At 39.6% G+C, this 16,993-nt stretch overlaps 1 protein-coding gene across 1 annotated transcript in view; it reads right to left on the reverse strand.

The window, feature by feature from the left end:
- The window catches only part of LOC111150822 (dynein axonemal heavy chain 14), a 319,964-nt gene that overhangs the window by 220,607 nt on the left and 82,364 nt on the right, over positions 1-16,993 (reverse strand). The window contains exons 20-22 of the mRNA XM_022508439.1: positions 14,321-14,566; positions 9,107-9,228; positions 6,761-6,932 (exon numbers count right to left, since the gene is read on the reverse strand). Of these exons, the coding sequence (XP_022364147.1) occupies positions 6,761-6,932; positions 9,107-9,228; positions 14,321-14,566 (540 nt within the window). The remainder of the gene's footprint in view (positions 1-6,760; positions 6,933-9,106; positions 9,229-14,320; positions 14,567-16,993) is intronic.

The following is a 16,993-nucleotide window of genomic DNA, read 5'->3' on the forward strand; positions in this document are numbered from 1 at the left end:
AGCAGCCCCTCTACAGGGAGAGGGAGGAGAACCACAGGCCAGTCTGTGACCCCAGCAGTGGGCTGGGGGTGGGCAGCTGGTCTGACTGCAGGCCCTGCCCACCACCAAAAGCTCAGGGGACAACAGAGGTTGTCCCCTGGTTGATGAAGCAGTTTGGGACTACTTCATCTCTAGTAAACACCTGGTCTGACTCAACTCAAGCCCAGGGCAGCCCTTGACTGGCCCACTAATGCCACAGGGACCAGACTCTGCCCACAACAGGCAGAGAGCCATCGCAGGAGGACTGAAGGCAAACACAGCTCTGCCACAACAGCAAGGTGCATACAACACCCAGGCCAGACGCCCTGAAGTACCAGGCTCTGGGGGCCAGGAGACACTGCACAGCAGGGCCCTGAAGGCCCTCTTCTTCATAAAGCCACTACCATCAAGTGTGGGAGAGAAATAGACCCAGAGTCAGAAAGAGGAGACAGAGGAATATGCCCCAAATGAAAGAGCGGAACAAAATCACAGCAATAGGCCTAAGCAAAATGGAGATGAGTAACAAGCCTGACAGAGAATAAAAGAAACCATCCTAAAGATATTCACTGGACTCGAGAAAAGAGGAGATCTCAGTGAGACCCTCAACAAAGGTAGAAAACAAAAAAGAACCAATCCGAGATGAAGAACTCAATAACTGAAATTAAAAGTACACCAGAGGGTATAAATAGATAGAGGAGGCAGAAGAACAGATCAGTGACCTGGAAGGCACTTAATCAAAAGCAATCAAGCTGGACCTGCGAAAGAAAAAATAATAAAAAATGAGAACAGGTTAAGAGAACCCAGGAACACTGTCGAACATAATAACTCTTACTTTAAAGGGGTCCCAGAAGGAGAAGAGAGAGAAAAAGGAGGGAATATTTATTTGAAGAAATGATAGTGGAGAACTTCCTGAATCTGGGGAAGGAAACAGAAATCCAGATCCAGGAGGCATAGAGAGCCCCCAACAAAATCAACCCAAGGAGATCTGTACCAAAACTCATAATGAAAATGGCAAAAAACGGTGATCAAGAGAGAATTTTAGATGCAACAAAAGTAAAGATTTGCATATAAGGGAAACCCATAAGGCATCAGCTGATTTTTCAGCAGAAACTTTGCAGGCCAGAAGGGAACAGCATGATATATTAAAAGTGCTGAAAGGAGAAACCTGCAGCCAAGAATAGTCTATCCAGCAAGGCGCTCATTCAGAACAGAAGAAGCGATAAAGAGTTTCTCAGACAAACAAAAGTTAAAGGAGTTCAGGACCACCAAAACAGCCCTCCTTGAAATATTAAAGGGGACTCTTTGTTTTCTTTGTTCTTTTAAAAAATTATTTATTTTCATTTAAATTCAATTAACATATATTACTGGCTTCAGAGGTAGAGGTTAGTGATTCAACAGTCTCATTATATCACATGCCCTCTTTAATTTCCATCATCCAGTTACCCTATCCCTCTACCCCTCCATCCAGCAACCCTCAGAATGTTTCCTATGCTTAAGAGTCACTTATGGTTTGTCTTCCTCTCTGATTTCATCTTGTTTCATTTTTTCCTCTCTTCAATAGGGACGCTTTGAATGGAAAGGAAAGACCATAGTAAGTAGGAATAAGAAAAGTAGGGACCCCAAAAGCATTAAAAATAAGTATATATATAAAAATCAGTCAAGGGACTCACAACATGAAAGGATGTAAAGTATGACACCATATACTTAAGACATGGGGAGGAGTAAAAATTTAGTGCTTTTAGAATGAGTTCAAACTTAAGCAACCATCAACTTGATATAGACTGCTATATGCACAAGACATTATATACAAACCCAATGGTAACCACAAATCCAAAACTGGTAATACATATGTGAAAAATAAACAGAAAAGAATCTAAGTATATCACTAAAGAATGCCAGCAAACTGAGAGAAGAGAGAGGAGAAAGAACAGAGAACTACAAAAACAACCATAAAATGAGCAACAAAATGGCAGTAAGTACATACTTATCAATAATTACTCTGGGGTGCATGGGTGGCTCAGTCCTTAAGTGTCTGCCTATGGCTCAGGTCATGATCCCAGGGTCCTGGGATGGAGCCCCACATCAGGCCCCCTGCTCGGCTGGAAGCCTACTTCTCCTTCTCCCATTCCCCCTGCTTATGTTCCCTTTCTCGCTGTGTCTATCTCTGTCAAATAAATAAATAAAATCTTTAAAAAATTACTCTAAATGTAAATGGATTAAACATTCCAATCAAAAGACAGAGGTTGACTATGGATAAAATGGATAAAAAGCAAGACCCACCAATATGCTGTCTACAAGAGACTAATTTCAGACCAAAAAACATCTGCAGACAGAACACGAAAAGAGAGAAAAACATTTCATGCAAGTGAAAGTGAAAAGAAATCTGGGGTAGCAATACTTATACTGGATGAAATCAACTTTAAAACAAAGACTGTAATAAGGGACAAAGAAGGATACTATATAAAGGGGACAATCCTACAAGAAGATATAACAATTGTAAATATTTATGCATCCAACATAGGAGCACCCAAATACGTAAAGCAGCTCATAACAAACATAAAGGAAATAATTGATAGTAATACAATAATACTAGGGGACTTTAACTCCCCACTTAGATCAGTGAATGGATCATCCAAATGGAAAGTCAATAAGGAAACAGTGGCTTTGAATGACATATTGGACCACATGGATCTAACAGATACATTCACAACATTCCGTCCTAAAACAGCAGAATACACATTCTTTTCAAGTGCACATGGAATATTCTCTAGAATAGGTCACATATTAGGCCACAAAACAAGTTTCAACAAATTAGCAAAATCAAAGTCATACGATGTATCTTTTCTGACCACAGTGGTACAAAACTAGAAATCAACCACATGAAAAAATCTGAAAAGAGCACAGATAACATGGAGGCTAAATAACCTGCTACTGAACAATTAAGAAATCAACACAAAATAAAAAAAATACATGGAGACAAATGAAAATGAAAACACAATGGTCCAAAGTCTTTGCAATGAAGCAAAAGTGGTTCTAAGAGGAAGTTTATAGCAATACAGGTCTACCTCAACAAAGAAAAATATCAAACAACTTAACCTTACACCTAAAGGAACTAGAAGAAGAAGAACAAATAAAACTCAAAACTAGTAGAAGGAAGGAAATAATAAAGGTTAAAGCAGAAATAAACAGAACAGAAACTAAAAACAAACAAACAAATAAAAAACCCACAATAGTACAGATCAAGGAAACCAGGAGCTGGTTCTTTGAAAAGATCAACAAAATCGATAAATGTTTAGCCAGATTCATATAAAAAAAGGGGGGGCTCAAATAAACAAAATCAGAGATGAAAGAGTAGAAATAACAACTGACATCACAGAAATACAAAGGATGATAAGAGAATATTATGAAAAACTACATGCTTAACAAGTGGGACAATCTAGGAGAAACATATAAATTCCTTGAAACTTATAACCTCCCAAAACTGAATCAAGAAGAAATAGAAACTTTGATCAGACTATCAGCAATGAAATTGAATCAGTAATCAAAAAACTCCCCAAAACTGAAAGTCCATGATCAGATGGCTTCACAGGCAAATTCTACCAAACATTTAAAGAAGAGTTAATACATATTTTTCAAACTATTCTAAAAAACTGAAGAGGAATGAAAACTTCTAAATTCATGCTATGAGGCTAGGCAGCATAACCTTGATACCGAAACCACAGAAATATACTAGAGAGGCAGAGTATTGTAGGTCAATATCTCTGATGAACATAGATGCAAAAAACCTCAACAAAGTATTAGCAAACTGAATCCAACAATACATTAAAAAAAATCATTTGCCATGATCAAGTGGGATTTATTCCCAGGATGCATCTGTGCTTCAATATTTGCAAATCACTCAACATGATACATCACCTCATAAGAGAAGGGATAAAACCATATGGTCCTATCAAGAAACACACAAAAAATCATTTGACAAAGTACAACATCCATCCCTGATAAAGACCCTCATACTTCAACATAATAAAGGCCATATATGAAAAACTCACAGCTAATATCATCCTAAATGCAGAAAAACTGAGAACTTTTCCTCTACAGCCAAACAAGACAGGGATGTCTACTCTCACCACTTTTATTCAACATAGTATGGGAAGTCCTAGCCACAGCAATCAGACAGGAAAAAAGGAATATCAGGTATCCAAATTGGTAAGGATATTTGCAGAATAACATGATATTATACATAAAAAGCACTAGAACTGATAAATGAATTCAGTATGGTTACAGTATGTAAAATCAACATACAGAAATCCATTGTATTTCTACACACTAAGAATGAAGGATCAGAAAGAGAAATTAAGAATACAGTCCCATTTACAAAAGCACCAAAAATAATAAAGTATCTAGTAATAAACTTAACAAAGCAGTTGAAAGACCTGTACTCTGACTAGAAACTATAAAACACTGATGAAAGAAATTTAAGATGACATGAACAAATGGAAAGATGCTCATGGACAGGAAGAACAAATACTGTTAAAATATTTATACTACTCAAAGCAATCTACACATTAATGCAATTCCTATCAAAATACCACAGCATTTTTCACAGAATGAGAACAAACAATCCTAAAATTTGTATGGAACCGCAAAAGAACCCCAAAAGCCAAAGAAATCTTGAAGAAGAAGAACAAAGCTGGAGGCATCACAGTCTGAGATTTCAAGATATATTACATATCAATAGTAATCAAAACAATATGGCACTGATACAAAAATAGACACATAGAGGGGTGCCTGGGTGGCTCATTCAGATAGGTGTCGAACTCTTGATTTTGGCTCAGCTCATGATCTCAGGGTCATGAAACTGAGCCCTATGTCAGGCCCCATGCTGTGTGGAGCCTATTGGGGATTCTCACTCTCCTTCTGCCCCCCCTTGCCACTCAGGCTCACTCTCTCTAAAAAATAAGACGCATAGATCAATACAACTGAATAGAGCCCAGAAATAAACCCACAGTTATATGGGGAATTAATCTTTGACAAATGAGGCAAGAATATGCAATGGGAAAAAGACGGTTGCTTTAACAAATGGTGTTGGGAAAACTGGACAGCAACATGCAAAAGAATGAAACTACTTTCTTACACCATACATAAAAAATAAACTAAAAATGGATTAAAGACCTAGATGTGAAAACCTAAACCCATAAAAATCCTAGAAGACAGCATAGGCAGTAATGTCTCCAACATTAGCCATACTAGTTTCTTTTTAGATATGTCTCCTGAGTCAGGGGAAACAAAAGCAAAAATAAATAAGTGGGATTACATAAAAATAAAAAGCTTCTGCAGAGCAAAGGAAACATCAACAAAACCAAACAAAAACCTACTGAATAGGAGAAGATATTTGAAAATAACATATCTGATAAAGGTTAGCATCCAAAACACATAAAGAATTTATTTATCTCAATACCAACCCTCAAATAATCCAATCAAAAAACAGGCAGGAGACATGAACAGACATTTCTCCAAAGAAGACAGGCAGATGGTCAATAGATACATGAGAAGATGCCTAACATCACTCATCACCAGGGAAAGGCAAATCAAAATCACAAAATACTACCTCCCACCTGTCAGAATGGCTAAAATCCAAAACACAAGAAACAACAAGTGTTGGTGAGGATGTGGGGAAAGAAGTAACCGTCATGCACTGTTGGTGGGAATGCAGATTGGTGAAGCCACTGTGGACAACAATATGGAGGGCCCCTGAAAAACTGAAAGAACTACCATATGATCAGTAATTCCACTACAGGGTATTTACCAAAAAATACAAAAAACACTCATTCAAAAAGATATATGCACCCCTATGTTTACTGAAGTATTGTTTGCAATAGATTATGGAAGCAACCCAAGTGTTCACATGAGGAATGGATAAAGAAGATGTGGTGTGTATATACAATGAATGCTACTCGGTCATAAAGAAAAATGAAATCTTGCCATTGACAGCAACATGGGTGGATTTAGAGGGTATAATGTAAAAATCAAGTCAGTCAGTCAGAGAAAGACAAATACCATATGATTTCACTCTTATGTGTGATTTAAGAAACAAAAAAAATGAGCAAAGGGGAAAAAATAGACAAACCAAGAAAACAGACTCATAACTACAGAGAACACACTGCAGGTTACAGGGGGGTGGTGGGGAAGGGGGAAATAGGTGAAGGGGCCTTGATCAGCACCAAATAATGACAGAACTGTTGAATTATTACATGGTATCCCAGAAACTAACCTAACACTTTATGTTAACCATACCAGATTTAGAAGAATATAAAATCATCAAACTAATCTATTTCAATTTCTGCAGATTTTGTCAGTTTTGTAACAACCATAGTGCTAATGTGAATAATTAGCCTTCACTTGGTACTTTCCTTGTATCAGTTCTTGTGCTCTAAGTGCATTACCTCATTTAGCACAAAGCCCCCCCCAGGTAGGCACTACCATTATTCCCAGTTTAAAGATAAGGAAACCCAGGCACTTAAAAAAATTGTTATTTTGTCTAAGGCCATTTAGATTGGTGCCTGCACTTTTTGTTTGTTTGTTTGTTTTGGTAGTATTTTCATTAACCCTATAGTTGGCAAGAGTTGGAAATATTGTTGACAGCCAGAGGAAAGAAAATCTGCACCAAAGTGTTTCTGTTGTCCATTACATTCCCTTTCGAAGATTAAATGATTCTCCACTTTAAAGACAGTTACGGTTTTACCTCCAGACTTTTCATTATATAGTCCAGACTTGCATTGCAATTTTGCAGAATCTCAAGGACACCTGAAGAGGTGGTTATTTGCAAAGCATCCAGTTTGTTTTGTATTTTTAACATTATTTCTCTCCACATGGAAATCACATGAGAGAAGAGTTTTGCTTCTGCTGGCAGCTGCCTTTAGAAAGAAAATTAGAGATAATTTTATCTTTTGAAGGTACCATAATTAAAATCTGTAATCTAAATGCAATTTCCACAGATTATTGTTCAATTTTTAAAATGTTGTAACGTTTTATTTTTGCTCATCATTAGTTGAAGATATTTTGGAGTGTTTATTATGTATGGTGATGTGTATGGTAGGCAATACTAGGATAAATCAGACGTGCGTCCATCATTTAACAAGACTATACTCAGTGAGAGGTGTAAAATAGGGATACACAAGTTCTACATAAGTAAAAGTGACCTGAGTCCTGGGAAATGTAATAAAACAAAGGTTACTAAAATTCTAGAGGAAATGGGATCTGGAGAGAGCTTCTTGAGAAGAGGGTACTGATCTTCTTGAAGAAGCCATTTTTGGCATGAGAACTGCCTAATGTCCCCCAGAGGACAACAGCACCTGTGGTTGAGAACCAGTGGTCCGCCTGTGTGCTCTTGTACTTCTCTGCTCTGCTACTAAAAGCTGCTTCAGAGCTCGCCAGAGAAGAGGCAAGTCCTAGTTTCTAATGCCCCAAACCCCACGGCAATGCATGTCAAGTTCTTCCATGAGCCACCTTCCCTCTCTGCCCCCAGCCCCACCATTATCCCAGTCCCCATTCTGGGCGATGGGCCTAAAACAGTCTTCAGCACAGTAAAAATCCTGCTAGCGAGGAGCTTCAATCTCCCCCCTGTTGGGCACCCTCCCAACACTCTCAGGAGGCTCTGGTGTGACCTCACAGGGAGCATGGTGGGAGGGAACGGATAGCATCCTCTTCTTTCACACATTCTCTTTAAACAAGTCTCCTTCCTAACGAATCTCTCTTCCTCTTCCTCTTTTTTACACTCCCCCCTGGTAGCAGGATCCCCCCCCCCCATCCTTCTCCACTGGTCAAAGGCAAGTCCATTATAAACTCGTGTCTTCTTTTCTTAGCACTCTTGTACGGACTCCAGCAACCCTTTATTGAGAATCCCCTTTTCTCTCTCACGAATCCGTGAAGAACAACTTGGTGACATTGGGTACTAAGGGTCTTATCTTTCCATCAATTAATAAATCTTTAGGAAAGAGTAATGCTGAAGTTTTAAGTTTAAGGCAGTAAGTTGTTATAACCACAAAGGATACATTCCTTAGATATGTGGTTTCACCTCTGGGAGTCATTTCTTCAATAAACTTTCTAAAATAATCCACCTTTGGACACAGGAGTATAATCTGAACCCTGCAAAGTAGTGCTCGCATCTTAACAGTTTTCTTTTGTGAGCCTCTCATGGCTCCCCTTTGCCCCTAAAATAAAATTTATAACACTTAACCGATATTCAAGGTCTCCTATTATCTGCTCTAATACACCTTACAAATACACACTCTAGGACTTCCTACCTTATATGAGAACGGCTCCTAGACTAGTTTGTGTGATATATGGTTAACACTTCAAATTCTGTCCAGATAAAACATGTGTCACAACTCACACACTCTTAAGACCACTTTACAAGGGGAGTTAAAGAGAAGGGAGTTGAGGGAAATTGGAAGGGGAGGTGAATGAGAGACTATGGACTCTGAAAAACAATCTGAGGGTTTTGAAGGGGCGGGGGGTGGGAGGTTGGGGGAACCAGGTGGTATTGGAGAGGGCATGGATTGCATGGAGCACTGGGTGTGGTGCAAAAACAATGAATACTGTTACGCTTAAAATAAATTTAAAAAATTTTAAAAAGAGACCACTTTAAAGAGAGACCAATGAATTGAATGCTTTGAATAAAAAGAAAAGGGACACTTTTCACCAACTATCTAGGACATCTGTTCTTTCACATGGTCCAAAGTAAGAAACTACCATTCATGTATGAATGTTACTAAAAGCACATTTATTATTCATATCAAAACCACACTAATATTCTAGAACTAAATAGACACAGAGTATTGTGGTTTAGGGATTACAGTGACCTGACACTCCTTTCCCAGTCCTTAACAGTTTTATACCAATAACTGAGAAACAGGACTTTTAAAAAAAATTATGCTTGTAATCTTTCATGAAAAAAAATTCAGATTATACTCCTGTGCCCAAAGGTGGATTATTTTAGAGCATTTATTGAAGAAATGACTTCTCAGGGATTATAGGCAATAAATACCCACCATACATTTTTTTAACCTGTTTAAGGCTTTTTTTTTACCTTTGTATTTCTACAGAATGAAAGATTGGTTCAAGATAAAGCCAATTTTTTTGACAATTCATCCATTCCTCAAGAGTGTGAGAGAAGAGAGTCAAGTTCTGATCCCACTCATCCACAAGATCCTGAAAGATGAACACATACATAAAGTCTAAAGATTCATTTAGTAAAATATACTACATATTTTAGTAAAAATGCTGACGTCTAAACTGATTATCAGTCACTGACATACACTGTATTATAGAGGGTAGGATAAATAAATGTAAATCTAATTATAATATTTAGTTTTGGGAGACATTTGAGATGTTCTGTTCATGCAATTTTCTATTTTATTATATAACATACAAATATTTTTAACATATGCATTATTTTATTTTTTAAAACAAATTCAATTAATTAACATATAATGTTTTATTAGTTTCATAGGTAGAGGTCAGTGATTTATCAGTCTTATGTAACACCCAGTGCTCATTACATCACATGCCCTCCTTAGTGTCTATCACCCAGTTGTTACTCCATCCCCCGCCTCCAGCAACCTCAGTTTGTTTCCTATGCTTAAGAGTCTCTTATGGCTTGTCTCCCTCTCTGATTTCATCTTGTTTTATTTTTTCCTCTCTTCCCCTATGATCCTGTTTTATTTCTTAAATTCTACATGAGTAAGATCATATGGTAATTGTCTTTCTCTTATTTCATCTGGTATAATACCCTCTAGTTCCAACCACATTGTTGTAAATGGCAAGATTTCATTTCTGTTGTGGCTGCATAGTATTCCATTGTGTATATATGCCACATCTTCTTTATCCATTCATCTGTTGACAGACATCTAGGTTCTTTCCCTAGTTTGGCTATTGTGGACATCGCTGCTATAAACATTGGGGTGCACGTGCCCCTTCAGATCACTACATTTGTATCTTTGGGTAAATACCCAGTAGTGCAATTGCTGGATTGCAGGGTAGCTCTATTTTCAACAAATATTTTTTTGGTATGTATATTCTTTCAGTCCTTTCTTTAAATATTTTTGTATTTAAGGACATGTAATATGTTTACATCAATGCAACTATACTGTACACAGTGTTTTGCAACTTCTTTTTTTTAAATCTAATTGTGTTTTAGAGAGGTTTTGCATTAGTACTTAAAGTACTTAAAGGTTTTCTTCATTCTTTTAATTAAAAAAACCAAACACTGTTGGATATAACATCTTTTCCCAACTTGTATGTTTATTAAAGTAAGAGGAAAATGGTTAAAAATCAATTAGTCCTAAAATCCTTGCAAACCAATAGACTGGCCATCCCATAACTTGGGCCCCTCAGAGGGAGCCATGTATAGCCCATTTAGGTCTCCTTCCTGCTATGTGTCTCCCTATTTAAAATCTACTCTATGTTTCAATAGCTTTATCAAGGTATAAGTGACATACAGTAAGGTGGTACTTTTAAAAATGCACAATTTAATGTTTTGACATCTGTTTCTGTGAAGCAATCACCACAACCAAGATCATGAATATATCTATTACCTTGGAAGGTTTCCTGTGCCCTGCTACAGCCCCTTCCTCTAGCCTCTGCCCATTTTCATCCCTAGGCAGCCACTGATCACCTGCTGAAACCAAAGCCTAGTTGGCATTTTCTAGAACTTTCTATGAATGAAACCATACAGTGTGGACTCTTCCTGGTCTGACGTCTTTTACTCAGCATAGTTATTCTGAGAGTCATTCACGTCGCAGCCTGTGTCACTCTTTTGTTTCTTACCGCTGAGTAGTGTCCCGCGGTGTAGATGCTGTGATACGTTTGTCATCCAGCAGGTGGCACCGGGGCTGCTTCCTGCCCTTCACTACTACCAACAAAGCTGCTATCAATATCCAGGTGTCAGTACAGACAAAGGCTTTCCTTTGTTTTGGGCAAATCCCTATGAGTGGAATGCCGGCATCATGTGGTAGGTCTGTCCTTCTAACTTTTAAGAAACCTTTTAAGAGACTGTAACATTGAGAGAGGTCCCTGTTCTGCTACCTCCTCACCAACACTGGGGCTGATCCGTCTTTTCAGGCGTTCCATACGGTGTGTAGTGGTACCTCACTGGGATTCCAAACTTTCCTCCGATGGATAATGAAGTGAAGCATCTTTTCGTATGTTTATTTTCCATCCAGATACTTTCTTTGGTGAAGTGTCTGCGTCAATCTTTTGCCCATTTATTTATTGTTTTTTGATTTTGAGAATTCTTTATATATTCTTGAAACAAGTCCTTTACCAAATACACACTGGGCAAATATTTCCTTCCAGTCTTGGCTCATATTTTCCCCCTTAATAGTGTCTTTTGAAGGGCACAAGTTTTTAATTTTTAACAGAAATCCTTCTGTTGATCATTCTTCTGGTGTCATACTGAAAAATCTGGCTAGCCCAACGTCACAAAAATTTTCTGATTTTTTTTTTTTCTTAGTGTTTCAAAAATTTCTTCTGATGTTTCAGGTTTTGCATTCAGGCCTACGATCCATTCTTGAGTTAAAGTTTATAATGCTACAAGATACAGTGTGAAGGGTTTTTAAAAATTTGTTTTGCATGCAGCTGTCCAGTTTGCCAGCTCCATTTCTAAAAAGACTAATTTCTTTCCAGAATTGTCTTTAAACTTTTGTTGAAAATCAGGTGTCCATCTACATGTGGGTCTATTTCTGTACCCTCTATTCTGTTCCATTTTTCTATCTTTATCTTTAAATCAATATAAAACTGGTGGTAAGTCTCAAAATCAGGTAGTGTTGATTTTCCACCTTTTTCTTCTTTTCAAAATTATTTAAATTCACTAATCTCTTCTGCAATATCTAATCTGCCATCAGTCTCATCTAGCGTATAGTTCATGTCAGATATTATAGTTTTCATCTGTAGAAATTTGACTTTGGTCTTCATATTTATATTTGGTCTATATTATCTTCCATGTATTTACTTTTAAAAATATGGCATAGAGTTAAAATACTTGTTTCAGGGGTGCCTAGGTGGCTCAGTCAATTGGGCATCTGCCTTCACTCAGGTCATGATCACAGGGTCCTGGGATCAAGTCCCTCATCAGGCTCCCTGCTCGGCAGGAAGCCTGCTTCTCCCTCTCCCGCTGCTGTTCCCCCTGCTTGTGCTGTCAAAAAATAAATAAAATCTTAAAAAAAAAATAATCGTTTCACTGTCCTTGTCTAATCCTGACATCTGTGTCAGTTCTAGATCAGTTTTCTTCAGTAAAATTTTCTCTTTATGACAAACTCTATTTTTTTGCTTCCTTGAATGTCTGATCAACGCTGGTTGGATTCCAGATACTGTGATTTTTATCATGTGTGGTACTGGATATTTTTGCATTCCTTTTTTAAAAAATATTTATTTGAGAGAGAGTGTGCACACAAGCGGGGGTTTGAGGTAGAGAGAGAAGCAGACTCCCCACTGAGCAGGGAGTCCAATGTGGGACTTGATCCCAGGACCTTGAAATCACGACCTGAGCCAAAGGCAGACACTTAACAATGGAGCCACCCAGGCACCCCTTTTTTTGTATTCCTATAAATATTCTTGAACTTTGTTCTAAGTGTTGTTAAATTACTTAGAAACAGTTTTATCACTTGCGGTTTTGCTTCTAAGATCTGTTAGAGCAGCATTTAGTTTACTGTGGCAAGATCCTCTCAAGCGCTCCATCTATAATGCTCACAAATCAGTCTTCCTGTTGCGGCTGATGGACATGGGCCTTATTCCCAGCCCTGTGTAAATGGTTCCCTCAGCGCCTCTCAACTGGTCATCCCCCTGGTCTCAGGGAATTTCCTTGAGTTCACATGCCAGCGCTTGGGGCTGTGGAGTCCTTGAGAAGGGAGCTTCCACAGTTCTCTGGGGTTCTGCCCTCCCTGGGACTCTGCCCTGAGGGCTCTGGCCTCTCTGCCTCCTGGGACTTTCAGCACATCTCCTCCTATCAGGGGGTCTGCCAGGCTGTGGCTGGATGAGCTCCCTCCCCACCAACCGAGGCTTGCACACTCAGGTTGGGGCAACCATGGGGCTCTTCTTGTTTGTTTCCCATCTCTCAAGGGTCCTCATCGTTCAAAGTCCGAGGTCAAGTGTCCTGCAAACCACAGTTCCATCTATTTCTTCCATTCTGTTTCCGGTATTTCAGGCAGGACAGTGTGCCTGCCCCTTTCTTGGATCTTGCTGGATGCGGGAGTCTGTGTGTGTGCTGTTCTTGAAGCACGCCCAATGCAGCACTCACTACATTCATTTTGACTTTTGAATGAAGGCATTTGGTGTTCTAAACCTTCCTTTTCATGGGGCTCTAAGCCAGTTGTGACAGGGTTTGATTTAGAATCCTCTCCTTTTGTTTATTTTTAATGAAAAATTTTTTATTATATTTCCTGTATATTCCAATGGATGTTTTGAAATCTGGGTGCTTGCGTGTCTGTGTGTGTGTGTGTGTGTGTGTGTGTGAGATAGTTCTGCTGTTATCTATTTTTTTGCTGTTTCTCTGATGTTTATTTTTTATTTTAATACATGTGGTTAGAGAATACAGTCTATTTGGCTCATCCCTTTTTTGCAGTTTATTGAGTTTTTTCTGTCTAAGGTTCACTTAACTGACATTTTCCCTAAATGCTTGTGTGTTTGCAAATAATGTGAATTCCATTTGATGGGTGCACATGTCTCTCTCTCTATCAATTATGGTAACTTTACTATTATGTTTTTGTATATGTATACATATCTTCTTGAGTTTTCTGAAGTGTTTAAATGATTCTTGGCAATGCTATTGGACGTGGGCAGCCCACGTGGGCCAGCCCACAGCTGGCCCTGTGCTTCAGTTCCCAACTGTCCCGAGCAGTAACTGCAGGGACACACAGGCACGCAGGTTAGGTTTAACCCTTAGGAGCAGCAGCACAGGCAATGAAAATGAAGCACAGGCAGTGGGCTAGGCAGGGGTTCTGCTCAAACTGTGGATCTTTCTAGCCACAGTGGCAGTGCTGGGAAGTCATGGTTTATAGGGTAATATTCTTATGTGATCTAAATTTATTTTATCTGCTCAAATGGAACTTTATGACAATTTTTCATGGACAATTAATGTTTCCATAAGAAGTTACTTCGAGTATCTAAACTACTAACATTCATTGTCATTTCTACGTAAGTATGTGGATGATTTATACAATTCAAAAGGTTATGAAATGTAAAAAAATTAAAGTGGTAAATAAAACTGTGAACAATTACAATAGTTTCCCTTTGCCACAATATTTACCCGAATGGGCCCAACAGACGAAGATCCTTTAACTGTTGCAAGTATGATTTGAGACTCTTCTAACTGAGTTAATATGTCGTCTATGGATGAAATTATCAGGATGGACATTGTCTCTGATTGATGAACAGCTAAGTGTAACGGGGTTGTGTTCCACTGATCAATAATTTTAAACAGCATTTTCTCAAGAGCAGCTTCATTAGTGGCAGAGGCCGAGATTTCATTAATTTCATTTTCGTACTGAAACATCTAAAATGAAAACACTCATTAATATTCACCGGACGAATGACTCCTGATGTATTTACAACACAAGACTTACGTGAACATGCACATCACAGGTCCTAGAGACCTGGTCCCAGGCCGGTGATGCTCTGACCGGAGATCACGCACCCTGACCCGCATGACAGGACCCTTTGTGGGCTTTATCCATTGTAACCATTTCACGTTCTGCACACTCAGTGAAATTTCTAGTCATCGTGTGTGTTTCCTCTAACGGTAGCCCATAGGAAGAACAGCTGACAGCACCTTCTGCCCACGGGCAGATGGCATTAGCCCCCCCAAGCTTTGTTTTCTCTGGACTAATGGCAACTGCTCCTTCATTCTGTGACACGTTTTTACTTTTTGCAATAATTCTCGAGATACAATTATCTGAGAGGATGTAATCCTAATGGACCCAAGATTTCCATGGCTTCTCTTTCTTTGCCCTATGGCCATGAGGATAGATGGCTCTCAAAACACATTAGTGGAGTACAGACAGGCCTTCTTTCCAATGGGCATGGACTGTCAGTTCCAGAGGCCAAGATCCTGACACAAGATCTCCACTGAAACAGACACTCAGAGGGCTTCTCATTCCCACATCATGGAATTAACTAGCTGGGCTAATTGCTTTTATCCCTGAAAGAAGAATCTACCACTGTTTTCATATGTCAACTCCATGGGGTTAAAGAGTGGTGCCTAATCCTTATGTTCTGTAATGCAGCTCAGTGGGGACTCTGAGCAAATGGGACTAGTGTTCATCCTCTGCCAAAGATGCTGTCGGAATGGTGGGATCGGTCAGCTCCTCATGGCCTCCACTATCGGGGTGAGAAGGAGGCTTGCCTTCTGATACAGAGTATTCATCCAAAGGCAGATGAGGAGCTACAGGACTATCAAGTTTCTGTGCTGAAGAAAGAACTTTCACTTAATGGTCACATTCCGAAATTGCTAATAACTAAATACAGACACTGATCATGTGAAAAGCAAAATTTCAACCACCTGCACTGAGCCCTTTGAAGTCCTTATGGTCAAAGTTTGGGACCTGACTGACAAATGGTCAGATCTCCCAGCAAACTCGGTAATACCTAAGAGGTTTCAGATGAATCTTAATGTCTCTAATTGATTATCTGCCTCTACGATAGAGCACCTGGTTTCTAAAGTGAAAAAGATCAACCATGAAATGATAGTGATCACTTTATGCATACTATTGACCTCTTCCTCTTAATTTACTTTGGTATATGGACATGCTTTTCATGTCACAGGCTTTACAGAGCCTACTTAACACACTGGACAGAAATGGCTGTCACTGAACATCATCGTTTATTCATCTGATAGGATCACAAGTGAACTCCTGCCACAGACTGTCCTGGGCACTCCTGCAGCATGACCGCCGTCCCTGGTTCTGCCCATGAAACGCACACACTATGACCGCTGTCCCTAGGTCCGCCCCACGACACGCACACACTATGACCGCTGTCCCTGGGTCCACTCCACGACATGCACACACTATGACTGCCTTTCTGCCCCATGACACGCACACACTATGACCGCCGTCCCTGGGTCCACCCCACGATACGCACACACTATGATCGTCGTCCCTGGGTCCGCCCCACGACACGCACACACTATGACCGCCGTCCCTGGGTCCACCCCACGACACACATGCTCTAGGACATGAAGGCTGAGCTTCTGTGCCAAATCTTGTCCATCTAGGTACACTTATTATACCGGATAAGTTGGCAAATAGAAATAAGGTGATCAGCCTTCCCGGAACTCTTTGGGTTTGGGTGAGATGGGCGGCTGATTGCCTGCTATGCCCTCGGCCCACTTTAACAATCCACCGCAGGAAGGAAGGCTTCCTTCAGACTCCTGACTACAGTACTTCAGAGGCTGAAGACCTGTTCATTTTTGTTCAGATGCTGAATTCTCTTAATTTGGATCCTCCAAAAACCACAGGGAAATTCCTGTTTAAACTATCTACTCACCTTAGAAATACAGGGACAGCTCCCTGGAACACTCTGAGCTACTCTAGTCACCAACCCCAGGAAGGCTGATCTGCTCGAGGCCTGTCTGCCCGCTTGTTTACTGCTCGCGGCTAGACAGTGTGCCAGGCTTCACCCTTTACCTGACCTGCCCAGGGACAACTCCAACAACCCAAGGCTTTGGGTCAATTTTGGGAAAATGTCATTTTGACTGTGCTACATTTCTGGAATGCTGTTCTGAATAAATGTTGATGTCCATGTTCTGAAATAATATAGATATTTTGCTCAATCCACTGTTGGCACACAGATCAGTCAGGAGGCCTGGTAATAATCCAAGAAAGGTTGAGAGATTTAGATGGGATGATGACTGGGAGAGCAAAAGAAGATTTAAAGATTATTTCATGATATTTAGCCTAAGCGACTGAAAAACAACAGAGGT

Source organism: Enhydra lutris, unplaced genomic scaffold (assembly GCF_002288905.1).
Source record: "Enhydra lutris kenyoni isolate GAN:26980312 unplaced genomic scaffold, ASM228890v2 scaffoldscaffold24, whole genome shotgun sequence".
Taxonomy (NCBI): domain Eukaryota; kingdom Metazoa; phylum Chordata; class Mammalia; order Carnivora; family Mustelidae; genus Enhydra; species Enhydra lutris.